The sequence below is a fragment of the Megascapheus bottae genome, chromosome 18 (assembly GCF_031878675.1).
Source record: "Megascapheus bottae isolate mThoBot1 chromosome 18, mThoBot2.hap1, whole genome shotgun sequence".
Lineage (NCBI taxonomy): Eukaryota > Metazoa > Chordata > Mammalia > Rodentia > Geomyidae > Megascapheus > Megascapheus bottae.
In genome coordinates this window covers 36,368,813-36,392,988 of record NC_143526.1, presented here as the reverse complement: position 1 = coordinate 36,392,988, position 24,176 = coordinate 36,368,813, and the positions used below count along the sequence as shown (strand labels likewise).

Sequence of the window (24,176 nt, the reverse complement as noted above, 5' to 3'; positions counted from 1 at the left end):
ATAGAAGACCCAGAAATGAACCCACAGAGAAATAGCCACCTAATATTTGATAAGGGAGCGAAAACATAGGATGGAAGAAAGACAGCTTCTTCAACAAATGGTGCTGGCAGAAATGGCTGAACAGGTGTGGAAAACTGAAACTAGATCCTTACATATCACTTTGCACCAGAATCAATTCCAAATGGATCAAAGCCCTCAATGTAAGGCCAGTTACCATGATGATATTACAGGAAGGAATCAGGGAAACACTAGGGTCCGTGGTATGGGTCGTCACTTCCTAAGAGCCAGCATTACAACAAATAAAAGACAGACTGGATAAATATAATAGCATCAAACTAAGAGTTTCTGCACGATTAAAGTATTTCTTTGCTTTTTAATTTGTGGCAAGTTACTTAATGGATTTTCCCACCCATTTCTTTCCTTTAAAGTGAGGGTCAAACCTTAGCTATTTTTCAGGCTGTCAAGAGGATTCAATATGTTAGTATGCCTACCATGTTTAGTAAGGTTCTTGGCGCCGAGCAAATGAGTTTGCTCTTTCTCTATTCAATGGCTTTCTCTGAGACAGGGACTTCTGGTCAACTGGAGGCCTTGCACTCATGGCCTTTTGTTTTGCTTTGGTTTGGGTTTGGTTTGGTTTTTGTTTGTTTTTTATCTCAATGGCCTGAGAAAACACTGGAGGGTTCAATAGAATGGACAGAGGTGATTTAATAAGATCATCATGTTGAAAACAGAATGTAGAAGAAAGGGCTGAAACTGAAAGACCACTCTGTTAATTGCTGCAATAATGAACTAAGTGAATTATAATGGTGGTAGTAAAATAACCAGGAATAGAGACTTGAAACAATAGGTCAACTTGCTCAATGGCTCTGGCTCTCATAAGAAAAAATAAGAAATATCCCTAATAACTGGAGCAAGAAAAGAGGTATTTAACAAAATGAATACATTAATATGCATTCTCAAGTGAGAATGTCTAAATAATGCTGGAATAGAACATGTTCATGAAATGGAAGTTAACGTTGTAAAGATGTTATTTCTTTCACACTGATCTTTGTAAAAGAGTTCAGAACTATTTACCAGATGCATGTTTAAAGAGTAAAACCCATAAAGAAAAGCAAGGTCATAGCATTAAGTTTGTTAAATTAATGAACTATTTATTTCTCTTATGTACTTTATGGAGTTTATTTAGCCATGAAATGAACAGAGAGGGTAAATTACTATATATAATGTTATAGCGAAGTATTTGAAATTTAGGAGACATGGAAAAGCCATGGTAAATTATAAATTTTACAAAACCAGCTCAAAGAGTAAAAAACAATCCCTATGTGAAAAAATACAGTTAGTAAACTTTCTAACAAAGATGACATGCATTCCAAGTGGGGATTTAAGTGCAATCAGGCAATAACTTAATCTTAAATCTAAGGCTTGCTTATATGTTTTTATAAGAGACGAAAAAGCAGAAATTCCTGTTCTCAGTTTAAGACATGATTGTAACCTTGACTTCAAAACTAGACAAGCTTATAGTGAGAAATGAGAAATCTGATGCAAGTACCACCAAACAGAATATGAGTAAACATCCCAAACTGTGTATATGAAAAGGGAATACTATATAATTTATTTCAAGAACTCAAAATTACCTTAACTTTTGCAAATCCACTTATGTAATGTGCTATATTAACATACTAAGAAAGGAGAAATATATATCATTATTGTAATGGATTCAGCTAAAGCACAGCATGGCTTATAAACTAAATTATCAATGAATACCAAGAATAAAATAAACCTTCTTAACCTGACAAGAGATAACCTCAAATAAGCCACAGACACCATAGTCAAGGGTAAAATAATAACATTATTATCTTTAATGTTGGAAAAATATATACTTATCATTATTTCCATTAAATCTTGTATTGGTAGCCTTTTCTTAAGACAAGAAAATAGCAATTTTCAAGAAGCAATGTACCCACTACCTGACTAATATAACTGTAACCCCTGTATACGTTACTTCAACAATAAATGCACTAATTAATTTAAAAAATTTAAAAAATTAAAAAGACAAGAAAATAAAATAGAATTAAAAGATTAAGAAGAACAAAGGTATTTTAACTATAAATTCTGTGATTATTTACATAAGCCAAAGAAGCCAGGACACAGATATTTGGAATTAATAGAATTGTTTGCCAAGATTTCAACACTAATAGTATTTACTTCTATTTATCTAAAATATGGCAGTATTTTCTTTAAGGTACTACTTATAATAGCTATAAATTATAATGTGTTAATATATTTAACAATACAGTTATCTATTTATCATCGATATCCATATCCATAGATCTCTGAACATATGGAGAAAGGGAAGAGCTCTATGAAAGATATTAAAGAAGGTAAAAAAATATATATCAATATAATAACATAAAGTCAGAAATTACTTCCTAAATGGTTGATGGTTCAAGAAATTCCAATATGGGGCCGGGAGTTTGGCCTAGTGGTTAAAGTGCTTGCCTAGCATGCATGAAGACCCGGGTTCGATTCCTCGGTACCACATACGTAGAAAAAAGCCAGAAGTGGTGCTGAGGCTCAAGTGGTAGAGCTCTAGCCTTGAGAAAGTCCAAGGACAGTGCTCAGGCCCTGAGCCCAAGCCCAGAACTGGCAAAAAAAAAATTCCAATGTAAAATAAAAAAATAAAAAAATGAGTAAGTTGGTCCAAATTCCATACATACATACATACATACAAACACACACACACACACACACACACACACACACACACACCTATGAAAAACAAAAATAGTTAAGATAGTGTTAAACATGAAGATCAGAGTTACAGGGTTTATTCTTTCAGATATTAAGACTTACAAATCATTGTTAATTAAGAGGATATCATATCAACACAGGGTTGGTCAAACAGAACAATTAAGCTACAACTTAGAAATAGGACCTGAACATATGTGAATCTTTCACAAAAGAAAAAGGCAACAGACTTGTTGTACTGAGTAACCTTTCTTCAGTAAATGGTGTTAGGCTAGAGAGAGAAAAGAGGAGAAATTTGGATCCCTACTTAGCAATATGTATTAAAATATAGTAGCAAATGGGCTGAGGATATGCTTTATTAAAGGCATAACTTCAAAACTTTTTATGAGAATTTAAGAAAATACTCTTGTGGCCTTAGAAAGGAAAAAAAGCATTTACTAAATAAAATTTTCAGTCTGATTTATTCTGAAGCAGGAAAGAAAATTCCAAGATAAGGAGTCTATTGGAAAATACACATTAAGGAGGATATACTCACAAAGTGGTAAGGAAGGAGGGACGAAAAGAGGGTGAGAAAGGGGAGAGTGAGAGAGACAGAAACAGAGAGAAGGAAGGGGAAAGGAGGGGGGAAGGAGCTAATACAAGATGTTCACCATGAGAACCTCTGGGTTTTAGGACAGTGCTATCCCTAGTATGGTCCAAAGATGAAGATGGACTCAAATCCATCTTTCAGGTTAAGATAAGTACAAAAATATGTTTAAAAAGTCTTTTTAAAGCAGCAGTTTTCACTTTATTGATTTTTTAAAAAGCTTTTACTTTTGTTTTTCGATTTTACTTCCTGTGCATTCACTGTTCTGGTGTTCAATGAAAGAAAGAGAGAGTGGGGTAGAGAAAAAGGGAAGGAAGGAGGGAAGGGAAGGAGGGAGTGAAGAAAGAAGGGAGGAAGGAGAGAGGGGGAGGTAGAGAGGGAGGGAGGTGGGGAAGGAGGCTGGAAGAGGAAAAGTAAAAGAATTAAGGGACAAAAATAATTCTGCCATCATTTTGAAATTTCATACTATGACTTTAAAGTTCCTGTGGAAGAATAAACCCAGAAAACATCACCAAAGAAGAATAATGAAAAGGCTTATTTTCACAAATACTAAACTTTGTTTCTCATACACAGAGACGGTGTCACAGTGGAAGCTATAGCTCAGTAAACATTACCAAGCAGATGTGAGGATATAAAATAACAACATGGTGGCTAGACAGCATTTTAAATCACTGGGGAAGTGTTTTGACTGGTCAGGAAATAGTCCTGAGAATATTGCAAAGAACTGTAGTTAGATTTCAAATGAGTACAACGTCTCAAATAAATTCCAGATGAGGTTACAGTGTTTTATCTAAAAAGAAAAAAATTAGAAGAAGAGATTATAAAGTCATAAAATTGTTTTTCATCTCTACTGTCTATTTACCTCATCTGGGATGAGAAAGAGAATTTCCTCTTGATTAGAAAGATTAAGCAGAGGGCCAGGAGCGTAGCCTAGTGGTAGAGTGCTTGCCTAGCATACACAAAGCCCTGGGTTCGATTCCTTGGTACCACAGACACAGAAAAAGCTGAGAGTAGTACTGTGGTTCAAGTGGTAGGAAAGCTCAAGGACAGTGCCCAGACCCTGAGTTCAAGCCCCAGGACAGGCAAAAAGAGAAAGGAAGGAAGAAAGGAAGGAAGGAAGGAAGGAAGGAAGGAAGGAAGGAAGGAAGGAAGGAAGGAAGGAAAAAAAGAAGGAAAGAGAAAAGAAAGCAAGTAGACTAGTCCTACTAGCTTGAAATTTACCTTCATAACTTCTACCAGACAGACCCTCCTCTGCCTCTATCATAAAGACTCCCCTTTGCCTCCACCTCAGAACCTCCTCCCTCCTCAAGTTTTGTCTTTGTTTCCCCGTACTTTCGTTCTCGTGATCCTTGCCATGGCTTGTGATACTAGCATTCACTCTAAATTACCCACAAACTCACAATAACCTTGGTTCATTACATTCAACAAACAAGCTCAAGCCCACTTTATTGGCCACCCAGCCATATCCATCATGGCTAACCAGTCTCCCCAAGAGCCAGGAGGCTCTTTCTTCCTTCCATGCAGTCTGGGCAACTCAACTTCCTCCTTTTTTTATTTTTCTCATTGTTGGGATAATGTATAGAGGGGTTTCAGTTACATTTGTCAGGTAGTAGGCACATTACTTCTCCCACACTGATACCCCTTCTCATGTTTTTGTTCCCATTTCCCTCCCCCCTCCCAATAGTATTTTCCCCCTTCCCTTCCCTTCCCTGTTTCAAATAAACATATATACAGTATACAAGGTGACAAAGTCAGATACAGTAACAGCATGAGATTAACCATAAGGGCAAAAAAGAGAAGAGAAATAACATAGTGCAACACTTCCTTTCATTGTTTACCTCTGACTCCCACACCTGCCTTTTCTCCTTCCACTTCCGTACTCTTTGATCATGATTTCAATTTCCAGACCTTGGCACCAGCCTTTGAATATCCAACTGCCACTGAACCATATACCACAAGAAAAGTTTCTCTCCTAAACTTGCCAGCTTCCTCTTCAGACTGGAAGTCATATGATCAACAGCCTGATTGCTTAGTTTATAAAACTAAGTGCTGGGGCTCTTTGTAACACATCCTGTCCCTTCTACCTTTCTCCATACCCATCAGCTACATCCATCCATCACCAAGTCATGGTAGGTTACCATGACTGAAATCTTACACAGCCCATTTTACTTCTACACTACCTTTCCCTAGTCCAACTAGCATCCTTTCTCCCATAGTGATGACAGAACCTTCCTAACTGATGTCTCCCTTCCACACTTGACCTCAGAAAGCTATGAACCACACTCCAGCATTGTTTGCTTTTGCCCTTAGAAACTTATACTTATTCCATCATGTCTAACTTACTTGCCACTCAACATTCTCAACATCCCAGAGTCAATTTTACTTTGTTGTTACTCTTCTAATTGAATAGGCCATTCCATAGAGTTTTGATGACAACTTCAATTAATTGTTATAATTATTTAATTTTTTCCCTTTCCAGGGCACAGATTTATCAAGGATCTGGCTACATCTCACATGTTATTGCATTCTTAATGCCTGCTACAGGCCTTTTGGTTATATTAAACACTCAAAAAATATTTGCAAGAGAACTGGGAAAGGAAAAACAACAAGAAATTTAACTGATTAAAAGTTTTTTTATCTAATTTAAAACAAAGGAAAACCTGGCAAAAAATATTTATATATTCTGCAAAAAGAGAATGCTTTTAAAAAGAAATGGCAGTGACAAAATCCTGAAGACAAAGTTGAGCAAAAATAAGCAGCTATAGAAGAAAATGAACACAGGGTACAGAGACCATGTTCCTAAAAGAATCAATGCAAATGACTAATTAAGCAGGAAAAAAATCTGCACTCTCCAGTATTCTAAAAAGGATGCACACATGCACTTAATTTTTTAAATAGTGTTGGCAGAAATCAGGACTAGGCATGCTCTGTTGGGGATTTGTACTAACTTTCTGGGAGGCAGTCTGGTCATTTGTGTCAAAAGGCTTAAAAATAAAATAATCTTCTTTGGCCAAGTAAATTAATTGCCACAAGTTTATCTTTGGGACATCAGCAACTACTGATTTATAAGAATGCTCATTCCAGTGATTTTCATATTCATAATAGTGAGTTCAAACTAACTTTAATACTTTATTACAAAGTATTGCTAACTCTGACTAGGGTGGGATTATGGTTCTTGAAGCAGCTATTAAAATACAGGGATCCAAAGAATAATTAAGAATTTCTTTTTAAAGTCTATAATTTATTTATAAAAATTTTATTTATAAAAAAAGAGATCCAAGTATAATACACAGAGAAGAGATTAAATCTCTCTAGAAACTGAAATATAAGGTTGGGTACATTCGCTCACCCCTATAAGCCAACTACTCAGGAGGTAGAGTACAGGAGGATTGTTATTTGAGGCCAACACAAGAAAAAATACAGCTCCATCAATAATTAGAGAGCAGTGATGTGCGACTGTGAGAGCAGCTATGAGGGAGCCATGTGTGGGTGGATGGAGTCTGAAGCCAGTTCCAGTTGAAAGCATGAGACTGTATCTGAAAAAAATACCTGGAAGCAAAAGGACTAGGTATGTGGTTCAAATGGTAGAGCACCTGCCTAGCAAGTACAAGCTTCCAGGTTCAAACTCCAATGTCACTGGAAAAAGAAATGAAGTACATTTAAGCAAGGTGCATTTCATAGTTTAAAAATAAAGTAAGTATACCTAAAAGATGTATAAAATACTAAAACACATCTTTGGATGTGGATATGATGAGGGATTTTATTTGCTGTCCTCTTAAGACATTTTTGTGCATTCTTAATATCCAACAAATGGTGTGAATCATGTCCATCATGAGAAAAAACTAAATATATTTTAATGTAACAATGGGGTACTGATTGCAACATATGGCGGAGGCTCTATCTAGAGAGGCCTAGCACGATGGTTTAATGTCTGCTTTGAAGTTTGTGGACAGGTGTTCAGTTCCCTCTTTACAACTTAAGACTCGTGTGACCTTGGCAACTTCTTTAGTTCTCTCAGCTTCAATTGGCTTATCATTGCAAAGGAGATAATATGCACCGCCCGGCAGAGCTATTTTGTGGCTTAGAGAAAAATAATGTATGTAAAATTCTGATCAAAGAGTTAGTGCTTAGTGAAAGTACCTGTTTGTATAAAGCTGATGTATAAATAGATCTGTAATGATTTACATGGATTCAGGATTCTCGAGGGATTTATAACTGGAAAGTTTGGAGAGTCATTTAGTTTCTGCCTCAGCATCTTGCAGACTGCTGTGAGAATCCTATAGAAGGTGCTTGGTGGGGAGAGACAGGCTTGTTATAGAAGAAGCCCCAGGAAAGGTTGTGCTCATTAGGTTAAAATGCTGGCTTCAGTCATTCATTCCCCTCTCCAGCCAAGCAGTAAATAGCCATTAAGCACCTATCCCATGCCAGGGTTTGGAGATTCATCAGCAAGAAAAGCTAGCCAATGCCTTGGGGCAAAATGAGCTTCTTTTTCTTTGTTAATTTTAAAAATTATCTTTAGGTAGTTGTAGAAAGACATCCATTTAACAAAACAGTTGAAGAATACAATATATCTTTTTTCATATTAAAAGTTATATTTTAATTTTATAAAGATTCTATTGCAAGGAGTACATTTACATAAGTAAAATAATGAGTACATATCTTGCCCAACATTGTTATCCCTTCCTCTTTTTCTCCCACTTTCCCTCCCCCTCTGAATATAATATATGTCGCTCCTTTCAACATTCTCACTCCTCCCTTCCCTCTACCACCCTTCCTTCACTCTTCTGAATTCTGTAGGATGTAAATTGAATTAGTGACTGCATTCTCCCTCTTTTCCTCTTCATTCTTCTTCCCCTTTCTTCTTCACCTCACTTCTACCCCTAGCAGCTTTCTAGAGTTCATTTTGTTAAACTTTGATTCTGACTTTCTAAGGAATTACTCTATTTGAGTTGTCCCTTGAGCTTCTTCTTATTGGACTGGGGCCTCAAGGCCCACAGTTTGTGCTCCATTTAGAATCAGGGAAACAGAGGGAGCACTTGCTAAAGCTGGAGACATCATGTCAGGGTTGTGAAATTGATAGCTGGTAAAATGATGGCAAGGCTTGCTTCCCATCAAATGGCAGTCCTAGAGCAAAGGCCAATTCTAGAGTCCCACCTGCTGACAAAACCAGGGTCTGCTGGTGTCCCCCATTCCTGGACCAGGTTTCCTTTAGGAATAAACTTGCTCAGTATGCAGATAAAAAGCCAGTTGCATAGTGAGCAAATTGTGGTCCATAGGTAAAATTTGCTTTGAGAAACAGTTCTATTGAAAGACAGACATACTCATTTATGGATTATCCATGGCCAGTTTGATATGACAGTGGTAGAATAGATGCTACTGGGACTCTATGGCCTATCAGTACTAGACTATGTTCTTTCTTATGCCCAAAGGCAACTTGGCCAATCTCTGTTGAGACAAGGCTGGTGACACCAAGTTTATCACTTTTTCCTTCTATAGTTCCAGGAGCTGTTCCTCTTGAATCCATCCAAGGGGGGCCCTTTGAAGAGAAGATCTATATCCAGTGGAAACCTCCCAATGAGACCAATGGAGTCATCACACTCTATGAGGTAAGAAAGACCCCTTGGGCTGCTCTAGTCATCATTCCTCTGCCAGCCAAAGATGGCGACTGTCTGCCCATTGAGGGTGTATAGGTGAGTGAGGTTTCTGACCACACAATGGGAAGAGCACACAGATGGACTTTCTTGATGGTCCTAAATAGAGGAGTTTGAATACACCTCTTATCGAGGTGATTTTTAGCAACAGTTGATTTAGTAACTCAAAGATTAGTATGGCTCTGATAGAGAAGAGAAGACCCAGTCCTGGAAAACGGTAACGTTTATCTGATAAACCACAGGTCTCCCCATGGTCCTTACCCCACCCAGTGTCCATTCCTGGGCTTTGGAATCAATCTCAGCAGTATAAGACCATTATTCCTTAAACTGTTCTGTGTGAAAGGCATATTGAATTGTTACCGTGTGATAATGCTCAGAGCCCCCTACCAAGCATTAACAGGGCCTTTTCGTATCCGAGATGAAACACAACCTACACGGGTAGTAATTTTCCACAAAGCCAACATAATACTGTTTCCTGAGACTTGAGAAACCAAAACAAGCAATAAAGAAGTCCATTGTAAAGCAAAACCCGAAAGTAGAAGGAGCTAAGATTCAAGTAGTGGAATGTGTATAAGATTGCATCTCCTGGTATTATTGTATATTATTTTTCAGAGTCATAGTCTTACAATATAACTCAGGCTGGCTTCAAACTACAGGCCTTCTTGCCTCGGCCACTCAAGTGCATATATCTAAGGATCTTAGATATGTGCTCAGCATTCCTGGCCCATACTTTGTATTTTGAAGACAGTATGGTAAAATAGAAAAATGGAGCGATGCAAATGAAACAGAAGCAAGAAAGATGTAGTCTAGTATTCGGGTTCCCTTTAATGGCCATTTCACTCTCTAAGCCTGTTGTTCCTCTACCTGTAAAACCAGGGCGATCATCTGTGCTTTGGGGTTTCTCGAGTAAGTCTGAGGGAAAAAGCATAAACAATTTCCAGGGAGAAACAGAACTAGGGGCCCATGAAGGGCTTATGCTGCTGAAAGCTCACGCAGAAATGAGCATGGATGGTGTGTGTGCTGGGAGAGAAGTTCTGGGGAACAAAGTCAGGGAATATTTGATGAGGTAGATCAGGATTAGTCTGATGAACATGTATGCTCTCAACAAACATCCCTGTTCCTGGGGGTTCTCTGAAGGAGGAGATTATCCTCCATGTACAAGGAGTTTGAGAAAACACCTGTCCCACTAAATTTAGCATTGCTCAGAAGGAGAGATAGCTAGCATTATAATATCTTCATTATAGAAACTGCAGGGATCTTGATGAAGCTCTCAGGACCAGACACAACCTATTTCTTACCATTTATGAGCTGTCTTGGGCCACAGGCAGATGCTTTGTAAAGAAGAGATCACACAGTAAATGCCAGCACTGGGAGTGAGTGAGGGGGAACAGAGATCACAATCACACACACACACACACACACACGCACACACACACATCTACTGTGTATAGCTTTTTATTCATGATATAGTGGAAGAAAAGTACCCAAGCCAGTTGGCAGGAGATCATGTCTATAATCCTAACTACTGAGGAGGCTGAGATCTGAGGATTGCAGTTCAAAGCCAGCCTGGGCAGAAAAATCCATGAGACTCTTATCTGCAATTAACCAATGAAAAGCCAGAAGTGGAGCTATGGCTCATGTGGTAGAACATCAGTCTTGCGCACAAAAGTTCAGGGACAGTGCCAAGAGTTCAAGCCCAAGACCAGCACCAAACAATAACAAATTCCATGTCAGACATGTGCATATATATGGTTTGTGTTTGTGGGGGGGGTAGGTATGGGGTTTGAACTCTGCACCTGGGTGCTGTCCATGAGCTCTTCAGCTCAAGGCTACCTCCCTACCCCTGTGCCTGAATGTTTTCCCTGAGCTCTTCAGCTCAAGACTACCATCCTACTCCTTGAGCCACAGCCCCACTTCCATTTTCTAGTGATTAATTGGAGATAAGAGTCTTATGTTCTTTAGTGCCCGGGCTGGCTTTGAACCATGATCCTCAAATCTCAGCCTCCTGAGCAGCTAGGATTAGAGGCGTGAGCCACACAGCGCCCTGCTTATGTGTATGTGTGTGTATATATATATATATATATGTACATATATGTTTATATACATACATATTTTTAATTCACCCTCCAGTAACATTTCAAAGGTCTTAGAGACCAACCTAAGGAATAGGAACACATATTCATTTCATAATTCCAAACATGTAGGAAGGATATCCTTTCAGAGTATAAGACATTCTGTCAAATTGAACACGTTTCCTAATAGCTTGTGAGTGTGCCTGATTTTTTTTTCTTACTTGGAATGATGATACTTTGCTCGTCAAGATACCCTGGCCTTGAAGGCCAGACCATGTTGCTGTAGGATCACATCTCTGTGTCTCCCTTGAGGGCAGTACACTTTGCCCTTTAGCAGGATTACAAATTGGACCGCACCAAGATGGTCATGAGTGCTCTCTGAGGCTTGTATGTGAGATGGATGGTTCAGCCCCTCTCATCTGAATCTGCTTTCTACTCCCAGACCATGGCAACGGCAGGCAGGCATTTACAATGCCAGAATGAGGTCACTGAGGAATGAATGCAGCCCAACAGTTATCTCAAAAACCCTTCAATAAAATCATTTAGACACAAGCTGTTCAGAGTTCATGAAAAACAGTAATCAATATGGGTTTCAATTCAATTAATTGTACTCATCTCTGTCCAAAAATAAAAATCACACAGTGTGAGGGAATTGGGCCAGAAGATGTTACACTTGCAACTGGGTTAACGAAGTGTGAAAATATTTAAAATTCAGACATAGGCAGCATTCTAGTAAGCCTTTCTGTTTAGCAGTCAAAAATCACCAAGTTTCTAATTACAGTGTATAAATCTGAGAAGCTTAAAGGGAATGAGAAGACCCTAATGAGACCGGAACGGGTGTCTTGATTATTCTGGACTTGATTGACATTTAGCTTGCAAGCTATTCTAAGGGTCCCAGGCTCAGAGTTAAATAAATCACAGACTTTGTCTCAATCACACAGGGCTGAGCTTTAGAGTGGGGGCACCTTAGAAAGGTACAATAGGTCGGAGGATTGTCAATATTTTTTTTCCTAATACACAGAGAGTTGGATTCAATTTCACCGAAACACACAGGTCTTGGGACTCAGCAAGCCAGAAGAGTGAATTACCAGAAGGCTGGTGTTGGATTCTGAGACAGAGAGTTTGAAACAGGATGAGAGCAGACATACCAACATAGATGGAGAATGAGGACCAGCGGTGTGAGTGAACTTCAGGAGAAAGTGCTCAAAGAGACAGGCCCATAGGAGGAACATGAACATTTCCTCTAGTCTCTTAGCTTTGCCACTGTAGCTCCCCTAGGGGTTATCAGAGCTGTGTTACCACAGACTATGTTGACTGACCAGTCGAGATGCAATGGAGAGTATGGTCCAGATGTTCAGGGGGACGGTTTAGGTAGGAAGGGGTCAGCTGGATTATGAGTAACATATTCCCAAACAAAAAAGAATTCACATGGTTCCAAATGGATATGTATTAATTAGGACACACAAGTTGCATAATACAGGGTGCTAGTGGGTGTAACTTGAGCCAGGATGGTAACTAGGACAAATATTGTTCCATTTCATTTGCCCTTTATCACATCAAGGACCTGAGCAGGACCTAAACTAGTAGCTTCCACCTGTGGTATGTACTCAATAAGTAATTCTGATGTGTAAAAGTCTACCTTAGAAGGGGTGATTGTGAACATATTATTTAATGAGGTGACTATCAAAACTGGTGAAAGTTTAGGATCACACCCTGAGATACTCTGCTCAGTTTTACTGTGAGCCTAAAAGTGCTCTAAAAACATAGTCCATTGAAAAGTTTCATCTTGGAACCCTGGGAAATACAAATAAACGAGGTAAATAAATGTGTGTATAGATAGATACCTTCATAAGTAAGTGGATAATAATAAATGTGTGTATAGATAGATACCTTCATAAGTAAGTGGATAGATGAACCTCATTTCAATCCAAGTGGATCAGAGTCTTCAGGAGAGAGATTCTATGTGTATGTTGTACATAGGTTGTTTATTTATAATTTCTCTGGGAAATTCTAATGTGCATTCTTGTGTACAGTAAATCCAACCTGATCTCCTTTGATATGTAATTCTGTTTGAGTACCTGCGGGTGAAACAGCCTTGACCCTGGCTTGTTCCATCTTCCATTTGTCCATCAGGCTCCACCTCTCTCTGATGTTACCCTACAGCCAACTCACGTATGCTCAGACAGGCATAGTGTTCTAATCCAAGAAGCTTTGGCCTTTTTATTCTTTCCTCAAGGTGGCTAAAAGGACAGTGTGTGGAGTAATTGAATAAACACAGGTGGTGTTATTCTGCCAATACCTTTTTGTACTTTGCTCTCGGCCTCTCACAAAGTCAGATGCTGGAGTCTACCACAGCTCTTCCCGCATCTATCTTTCTCCATGTCCTCTATAGTAGAAGTCATTTCTGGTTGTTTCCCAACCCCCCCCATATGTGTGAGATTAAAAAAGACATACACACATACAGAACTTAATAGATTTGCCCAGAGGCCTTCCCTAAATCTTAAAAGTCAGGGCCCCGGGATGTCTAGAAGCCATGATTTTTTTCCAGCCCCCAGCTCATCACTCACCCTTCATAAGACATTTCCCTTCTAGCGACTTGAAGAATGCAGGCATCTCTGGGTAGATGGCATATTATGGAGCATCTGGGCTGACAAGGAAGCTGACAGGTGTTTCATAGAAACAGCTCTGGTTGAAAAAGAATGATTTTTGGCACTCAGCATCTAGAAGGAAGGAAGTTGTGTTGGGATGTGAGTTGCATTCATGTAAGTGGCCCCTTTAGAGTTGCCTGTCATTCACTGGGAGAATTCTGGCTGCCTACATATTGGCCTGGGGGAAGGGGCTGTGTTTTTCCATCACAACAGAAGTATTTGTGATAGAGTCAGGTGGAAGGAATGGAAACAGCAACAGATACACAGTACTTGTTATCCAAAGGATGGAAAATCATGTTCTCCTGACAATACATTTTTGTTTTGTTGATTTCTTTTTAACCATACACATTAACCATTCAATTCAGCTATAAACAGTAAGGGTTGGTTCTTGGGAGATATTGTTCAATATATGCATGTAAGTATATCTATCTTGTGGTGTATCCTTCAGAGCTTGTTTGTATAGGCTTAGACAGCTATGTATGTCCATGCGGGCTTTAGACACATGTGTTTATAGGGTAGCTGGCATGTCTGTATGTCTTTACTCTGGCCCTGTACCCATCTTCTAACTCCTTCTACTGAGTTGCTAGACTTTATTGTAGAATAGAGAGTAATGTCATGGAAGAAACTCACATCATATTTTAGAAGAGGTCTTAGTTGTGTCATCAGGCACTGGTGACTCCATGCTTATAAATCCTAGCTACTCGGGAGGCTGAAATATGAAGATTGTGGATTCAAAGCCCACCCCAGGCAGGAAAATCCATGAGACTTATTATCTCTAATTTATTACAGAAATCCAGAAAGGGGATAGTGGCTCAAGTAGTAGAGCATCAGCCTTGAGCAAAATGCACAAGGACAGGTCCCAGGCCCTGAGCTCAATTCAGTACCCAGAACCAGCGCATGTGAAACCAAACAAAACATCTCTCCAGTTACATTTAGTAGAAGGCATTTGCAATTGTCCTAGGAAAGAGGTGGGAGAACATGAAAAGTCAGGCCTCTGCTCATGTGATATGGGCTCTCCTTCATGCTTCTCAGATGGAAGGGAAGCTCTGTTTTGATGCAGAGCCCCTCCTATGATGGAGGGAGGCTTTGTAAAGGAACTTCCTGCATGCATAATCACGTAGCTAGAGGTGGAACTCTTTCTCTGGCAGCCTGGTCCTTCAATACATTGCCCAGAGGCAGTGTTTAAGTTGCCAAGTGTCTCTTTAAACATCACAAGTTGTTCTCTTTTTATCTTTGATGTTTTACTATGTTACTCCTGTTGGAATTCTGCCCACGCTGGGCAATATAGCATGCCTTTACTGCTTTTAACTGTGTTGGCTCTTTCATTTCTGTTTTGGTCAGAAACATTCTGTGTTTAGAACTTAAATGAATGGTACCTGTAGGTTTTCCTCTTATCACTAGATGTTCAGAAGAAGCTAACAGTCTCTGGAGGCTGGAATTAAAATGAGTCATTCATTGCCTTGCCTTCTCATTGGTTCAGGAGAGAGGAGAGAGCTTTTCTTCTCTTATACCAAACCAGTGGGTCCTTTGAGTTTATTATTTTTTTTTTTAATTCTTCATCAAGAGAAAAATAATTTCCTTAAAATGGATGGTCCACTTCAATTATATATATATATAATACACATATAGACACACACATGTATGAGTGTATACTTCATATACAGATGTACATATGTGCACACATACATATGTGTATATCATGTCTACCTAATTAGACTCAGGTTTTTTTAAAGGATTTTAAGCTACATATAGTCTTTTGGAACTTTTAAAAAGTATAAAATATTGTGTTTTAATACCAGAAACAGACTATAAATCATATTTTGAAAATCATTTGTAGACAACTCATTTTTTGTTTGTCTAAGGGATATACATTTTACCTCTGATGATTCCATATTTCATTAATTATCTTCTTATGAAAATGTATTAGGATCATTTTTCAAATATTAGAAGAGGATTGTATAATGACATAGTAATCATAGTGATTATACTAAGTGACATAGTAATTATTTCAAAAATTGTCCAGTGCAACTCATATGTGATAATTATTCCATAGGAATATTTATATATATGCACATCTATATGCATATGCATATTTGGACAAGAAGTCAGAAACTTACCATCTTACCTTGGAACATTTTTATTCCCTAGCATAGTGCTAATGCTATTGGTAAGTTCAGCTGAAGTTCATTCATCTTGATAACAGCCTAATATTCCACTACAGGAAGATAGTACAATATGTTTAACCATCATCCTTTGACAGGCATTAGCAGTGGCTGCCAGTATGTTTCCTTTTTCCACTGTGATAGTACCCACATCCATGTGCTCACTTCTTACTCTGCATATGTAAGCTTTTCTCTTGTGTATGTATTGTGAAAGCAAGTAATATGGTAAATGAATGCTCAACTTTATCATTTAAAAAGTCTCCCAAATTATTTACCAAACTGGTTTTTACTAATTTGCATTCATGCCAACAACATATAAGAACTCCTGTGACTTCACATTGACTATCTTCAGATGATGATTCACCATTTCTACAGTTAGATAAGTATAAAATGGCATCTCACTTTATGTCACACTTTATAGCTCCCCATTTATTAGGAAGGTAGAATAACTACTCCTATCTTTTTTTGTTATTCTATTGTTTTTCCCATTCTAGTCCTACCTTTTGCTAACATTTCAGTCAGCCTATATACCCTTTATCTTTTGATATGTGATTTTTTTAGAATATACTTTAGATATCATTTTGTTAGTTAACACATGTGTATTGCTGTTTTTACTCTCTGTTTGGTATCTTTGGAAAATCAAAGTCCTTAATTATAGTCAATACTTTTAAGGTTTTGCTTATTTAGTTAAGAAACATTCTATCCTGTTTTTCTTAAACTAAGACAAGAAAGATACTTTCCTATAGTTATTTTTACTCAGACTAGTAGTTTTACTCTTGAAATTGAAGTTTTTGAAGTATTTACAGTTAATTTATATGGTGTATGATGGAGTATACCACTCAACCTTGTGTGGAGTAAATATTTCTCTGAAGTCTTTTCAACTAGTAGACTTTCCTTTCTTCTGTTTTACTAAGCTAGATCTGAGGTGTACCGAAAATCCTGACATGTCTAAGTTCTTATTTTCTGAGATGTCTATTCCATGGGCCTCCATAAGGCACAACCATACAACATCCTAATTATTATGGCCTCATGTTTACTTCAAGGCTCTGGTAGAACAGACCCTCCTCCATCCATCTTTGGAAATACCTTGGGTATTCTCACTTTTACTGTAGAATCTACTTAATGGAATTTAATGAAAACATCTATTGTCATTTTCATTAAAATTGCATTAAATTTGTAAAACTAGATGTGGGTGAGTGACATATTTGCAATCTTAAATCTATCTGTGTTTATTTAGATTTGTTAATGCCCTCCTGAAGTTTTATAACCTTTCTGTTTGGAAGTGCTAACCTCTGACTACTAACATGGGACAGAAAATTCTTACAGCTCCCATTCTCACTTTTTTTTCTTTCATTTCATCGGCCATCTGTTATCCTCCAACATGTCATCTCCTTCCTCAGGCACGTTGTCCCTGGAGTTTGTGGTTGTGAGGAAGCTCTCCCATTCTGTTTTCCATGGCTAACTTGTTCTTATACTGTGTGTATAATAAGTATGTGGGATACCTTCCTCAGAAAGACACTCCATAGTTATCTTAAAGCAGTTTTCTACCCACTCACCCTTATTCACTAACTCTCCTGTCTTTTCCTGAATAACACCTACCACAACTCCCCAAAATGCATATATATGTATATATATATATACTTGTACATATTTATACTGTATGTGCCATAAAGATAGTACCCATATACATATCAATATTATCATTGTGAAGAATGAAATGCATTATCCAGTTCCTAGGCTATATTATAGTAATAGTCTGCTCTGTTCTAGTGGCTGAAATTTAGTAAGGTTCTTTTGATGACCAAGGTCCAATGAGAACTGCCTTGGCATCAGCCAGGACTGACATGACCAGATGGGATCACATGAATCACAGAGAATTCTGCCTCATGCTCTGTAACAGTTCTCATAGACAATGTGAGTTTCAAGTGATGAGTGAGTTTACATTTAATTCATCAAATCTACCTGCTTAACCATAAGCTCAAATTTAGTGATCTGTATTTACAGCTCTATCTCATCTACCTCGAAGAGTAATTGGCATGAAGTAGATACTCAGGCCAGAATTGTCTGAAGACAGATCTAAAGGTTCTCTTTGTCAATTCTTTCCTAACACACCAAGTTTTATTCTGATGAATCAATACAGAAAATATGATATTATACATGCATCAGAGTATAGTTCAGCCATAAAGGAGAATGCGATTATGTTAATTACAAGAAAATGAGTAAAGAGATTGTGACGTTGAACAAGAAAAGTCAGTTTAAACATTCTATTTGTCTTCTCACAGATGCAGAATCTGGAGTGATGATAATAATAATAATATTAACAGGACACGAGCAAAAACGAAGGAAGGCTATTGAGGAGTAGGAACTAGGAGAATGTGGAATGGGGAAAAGAAAGGATACTGGGGGTGACATGGTGAAAATACCTTATATATACTTCATATATAAGAGAGAGATAGACAGAAACAGAGACAGAGACAGAGAGACAGCAAAATGAAATTTAACTCCGCAAATAAAAGGGGGAGAGGAGAAGAGCTAAGAATATAATTGAAAATGAGTTTCATCAAAATTCACTATCTACTTATAACTACATTCCAAAATGGGTTCAAGATTAAGGCAATGGCATTAATAAAATATCTAAGTACCTTCTCCTGTATGATTGCTTGAGATTTTGTGTGTGTATGTATATATGTATATATATATACATATAAATATAGTGTGTGTGTGTGTGTGTGTGTGTGTGTGTGATTTGTTAGTGTTCGTGACCTTAAAGCAACATCACATGGTGCTTGGGGGAGAGGGAGCACAAACCAATTCTATCCCCATCCCATCACACAACATCCACTTTCAAATCACCTTGGGCATTTGAAAAATAGTAGACATGATTATAACCACACTTCTTTTTCCTTTTCACAATGTCCAACCTATTTCCATTGCTATATCATTCATTCACTTAGTGATCCTATTTAATGGCTTCTCTGGTCCTCTGAACATATAGACTGTACTTTGTAATCACTATTTCAGGGGGTGTTGATTGATCTTTGTAGAATGTAAGACAGAATTGGGGGGACCTTGAGTGAACTGAATCTTTTTTAACAGCTGGCAAGGAGAGTTTGAACTCCTGCCTTTCTTTTCTCTCTCAATAGATTTGTCAGCCGCAAGCAGAGACATTCACATGCCTTCCATTGATTGCGGAGCTGTGCTCAAAATAATAGCGTTCTCTGTTCAATAGAAATGGATCTAAGGAAAGAGAGTAGAAGAATGTGTATATATGTGGATGGAAATCTATAAACCCAAGGTTAGAAATACCAGTCAGAGTTTTCATCTTGTTTTCAAGCTTAAGTTTCAATTTGCTGATTTCCTAAAGGAGAGATGGGACTAGAAGAAAATTACGTGTCTTTCTTTCCCCTAATATATTCCCCATGTAAACATCAGTCATCAGTTATAGCATATAGCCTCAGAGTCTTTGTCATCACATCATGGCACTCCAGGTGGTTCTTTCCATATGACTGAAGCTCACATTCCATGTGAATCTGGTTCAGAACATCTCCAGTCCAGTCTCCAGGACACTGACACAAGGCATAGGTAAAGTTGGGCTCTTTTTCAGTCTGCTTCTATAGAATCTGTTTTTATAATCATTCATATATCATTTTCCTCCCATTCTGAACTCATTTCCATTTCGAGTCCTTCTCAACACTGTCATTGTAGAGGACTGGGGTATATTATCTGTGGAGATGTCATAAACATGGGCCAATAGGAAGTTGAAACATCTCATTGGAGGTTCTGGGAAAATTCCACAGAGATCTTAATTTCACAGAGCACTGAATATCCAGTCCGCATGAATAGAAGTGGAGTCAAAACATGTCAGGAATTGAGTTGCTGGCATCTCATGACCTGACTCAATCAGGGACACCAGAGATGTTGGAATTAAAACAGGAAGTGTAGAGAACATGCAAGCCCCCATGCAAGAAGCTTTCCTTCTGGGGTCTCCCAGCAAGGGCTGTGTTGGATTCTTCCCAGACTCCTGGATGTCAAGACTCTTCTAGCTTCACTCTTTGTTTTAGTTAGGGCATGGATTGAGGCTGTCCAGGAAGGTAGAAGTTGGAACAGGCAACATCCTTATCTCATACATGCTTTGTCTCTTAACCAGATGCGTTCTGCCTTTTGGAACTGATCCCATGAACCAAGGACCAGGACATTAGCCCTTTATTCCCAGCATTGGACAGATTGTCGTCTGAAGTGCTGGCATCCTTCTCTGTCCCTTTCCCATTTCCTATCAGTGCACTCTCTGGGAATCTGGAGATCCATTATTAATAATGAGGCTTACCTATCTTAGAAGTAGGGGCCAGAGCAAGAGCGGACTGCTTGAGAAAAATCCAGAGGTACAGAAGTCCACACTAGAGCAAGCATCTGGCGAAACTTGATGACTAAAAGGCAGAGATCAGGAGAAAGGAGCATGTCTAGATATCTCAGGACTATAGAAGAGCTTTGGTTAAGAATCTTGTACAAGCCAGGTACCAGTAGCTCATGCCCGTAATTCTAACCACTGAGGAGGCTGGGATCTGAGGGTAGCTCTTCAAAGTCAGCCCAGGCAGACAAATCTGAGAAGCTCTTACCTTGACTCAACCAGCAGAAAGCCAGTAGTGGATCTGTGGCTCAAGGGATAGAGAGCCAGCTTTGAACATAAAAGCTAAGAGAGACTATGAGCTCTGAGCTCAAGCCCCAGTACAACACAGGGGGAAAAAAAAGTAAAAACAAACCTTGTATGTACAAGCAGCTCTCTTCCCACTGACACACACATTCTGTAATCTTAGCCTTTTCATGCCAATTTTTATAACTTTATTAGAGAAGATTTGGGTAGCAGAGGAAAGAAATCACCTGTAATCTCCTCCTTTAGCACAACAATTATTTTGCCTTTTATTTATCTTTATTAATATGCGTACCTTTTTACTTCACCACAATTACATAAAATTTGCTATTGTAATTTTTCATTAAGCATTTTGTCACAATCACGATGCCTTTAAAGCACCGTGGAAACCGCTTATCTTTTTTAATGACTGCATAATTGTCCATTGAGTGTACATTCTCTGATTTATTCTTCCATTCCTCTATTGTTGCTCCATATTTCTGATAATACTATAATGAACCTCAGGCTAATAGTTGTCATCATGGAAAGAACATGACCTTCAGATCATACTTACCTGTTCTGACATTGCCTAAGTAGGTGGCCTGGGGGCAAATTAAGTCTTAGAAATTAACTTCTTGGTTTCATTTTTATTTTTGTTTGTTTGTTCTGACATTGATTATCTTCAAGTTGTTTTACAAAGTGGTTTCGATTCACCATGTGTAGTGCTTGGTGATCAATTCACCCCTTCCGTCCTTTTCCCAAATCTCCCCATAGTCACCATGGTTTCATCTCTAAAAATTATATAGAAGCAAAGTAATACTCAAGTCCATAGTGCAAAATTACTAGAAGAATTACTTAGAGCTGGGCACTGGTGACTCAAGCCTGTAATCTGAGCTACTCAGAAGACTGAGATCCAGGGACCACACAGTCTGAATCCAGCTCGGGGAAAAAAAGGAGACTCCTATCTCCATTTAATCAGCGAAAGTTGGAAGTAGAGCTGTGACTCAAGTGGTAGGGCACTAGTCTTGAGTAGAAAAAGCTAAACAAGAGCGTGAGAGTCTAAGTTGAAGCTCTAATACTGGGACACACACATGCGTTATGCCTGAGTCATAGCTGGCAATATTCTTTCAGTGTCCTCTCTGGCCTTCTTTGTCTTTTGTGCAGGATAGTTTCTATATCGGACTACTCCTACCCCCCCAAAAAAAAATGAATTAGGGTTAATGGTGGAATGAACACTTTTGTTACTATTGATGTATATTGTGGAATTGCTCTCCAAGTGGATTGCACTCTCCTGAGCATGTGTTTTGAGTCTTGTGTTGAGTTTTTATGCCAATCACCAAGTCTGGGAAGCAGGCCTTTGGCAGCCCACCAGAGATTTATGTCAGCTTTCATGATACCCTCGGAGCAGGCTGATGCGTGAAGAGCTCGTCACACATATTGGCAGATCCATTTGCACTCTCCCAGGACGTGCTGTGAACACTTGTACCTCATCAACTACTGTTTACTCTCTCTCCCCTTTGCCCTTAAGTACCAAGTAGAGTGCTTGCCTCCAGATCATCTCTCAGAGGGTCTTGGGAGCCCCTACAGAACTCTGGGTTGGAGAATCAGACTTCTATACTATTCTCCCACCAAGCTATTATACACCAGGCTGGGTCCTTCTGTGGCTTCAGATGACTCATCTGTAAGAACAAAGCAGTAACTGGGCATCAGCAGTTCACTGGCTCATACCTGTAATCCTAGCTATTCAGGAGACTGAGATCTGAGCATCATGGTTCCCAGCCAACCTGGGCAGGAAAACCCATGAAACTCTTATATCCAAGTAATCACCAGAAAACCGGATGTGGCACTGTGGCTCAAAGTAGTAGAGCGGAAAAAACTCAGGGACAGCTCCCAGGCCCTGAGTTCAAGCCCTGTGACCTACAAAATAAAGAAAAGAAAAGGAAGACCAAAAACAGTGAAGTGATTGGCTTAAAAAGTGGACACTAGGCATGTTCCTATGCTATCAGCTTTAGCTGGGGGCTCATAGACCATGTGCCATCTCCATTTCAGATCTGCTGAATCTGAGTCTCTGATGTTACCAGACCCCAAGGGATTCAGTATGGATTGGCAAGTGCAGCACTAAGACATCTGGACAAGATTTTCTGCCTTACCCAGAACTTTTGCTGAAGGCCTATTCTAGAGCCATGTGTCTCTCTGAGCCATGCCCTTTCTATCTCAGACTTCTCCCACCCTTTTTTCTTCCCTGCCCCATTACACTGTAGATGTTATGACCGTTCTGAATCAGAACAAGGACAACCAATATCTCCATCCCTGTGGTGAACAAAGTCATTTTGCTAGGACATAGATCATATGGTCAGTCACTGTCCTGCTGATAATCCAATCACAGGGGCTGGACACTGCAGGCACATGCATGTCATCCCAGCTACTCAGGAGGCTGAGAGCAGAGGATCATATTTCAAAGCAATCCTTGGGGAGGAAAGTGTATGATACTCTTATCTTCAATCAACCGCCCATAAAGCAGTAAATGGGAGCTGTGGCTCAAGTGACCCTGAGTTCAAGCCCCAGGACCAGCACCAAGGGCAAAAAAACCAGCCAATCAGAGATTCCTAGGTCTGTCATCTGCTTTCAAATATAACCAGTAGTTCCTCGATGAATAAGCCAGCACTTGCTAGTTTTCCCAGTGCTATCTGCTGTCTGCACATCCAACTCCCAGGTTTCTAGCTCAGCCAAAGAACATTTCTGCGCTTTCTTATTGCCTTTACCTAGAATGTTCTTTCTCATCCCTATTTTCTTTCATCTTTAGTAAGCTCTAGGATTCATCCAGTGTATTATCTGGTTTAGGGCTTCCTACTTGTTTTAATAATAGCATGTATCATACTTTATGTATGATCCTTTATGTATGACTCGAGCTACAGCTCAGAATTCTTAGGTTTCCGAGCACACATGGTGTTTCGTGTTGGGACCTAGAGCCTGCATGTGGTAGCCTGCTGTGAATTGAGGTTGTGCTAATATCCTTTCTCTCATCCTGTTTTCAGGCACAAGAGTTTGAATCTCCAATAGCACTTCTAACATGCAGGTAAAAGATTGTCCTGTAGGAATTGGGCAGGGAATCATGTTGTAGCTTTCTCCCCTGGGGAGAGGTCATAGCTCTTCTCAAGATGACCTTCCAGATTCTAGGACCTGCTCCCTAAATCTCCTGTCCCATTGTACTCTGCACTGTATCCTTCAGGTTCAGCTCTCCTTGATTTCATCTGATTGGGATCCCATGGAGACCCCATTACCATTGCCAAATATTACTCTGTTTATTATCACATACTTTATTTATTTTTGGTCAGTCCTGGAGCTTGAAATCAGGACCTGGGCACTGTCCCTGAGCTCTTTTGCTCAAGGCTAGCCCTCTACCACTTTGAGCCACTTCCCGTTTTCTAATGGTTAATTGGAGATAAGAATTTCACAAGGACTTGCCTGCCCAGGGCTGGCTTTGACCATCAGTCATTAGAACCCAGACTCCTGAGTAGCTAGGATTACAGGAGTGAGACACCAGTGCCAGGCATGCACTTTATTTTTAAGCCTTGTAACTCTTCAAGTAGGGATTATCATCCCCATATTGCGTTGTTGCACAGAGAGAGGAAGTAACTTTCCAAAGATCACAGGAGTAGTAAAAAAAATCCTAGATTCCTATTGC

At 39.1% G+C, this 24,176-nt stretch overlaps 1 protein-coding gene across 1 annotated transcript in view; it reads left to right on the top strand.

Moving 5' to 3' along the window:
• Ptprt (protein tyrosine phosphatase receptor type T) overlaps positions 1-24,176 on the top strand; it is a 679,440-nt gene that overhangs the window by 338,186 nt on the left and 317,078 nt on the right. Inside the window, exon 8 of the mRNA XM_090352716.1 lies at positions 8,831-8,940. Within this exon, the coding sequence (XP_090208842.1) occupies positions 8,831-8,940 (110 nt within the window). The remainder of the gene's footprint in view (positions 1-8,830; positions 8,941-24,176) is intronic.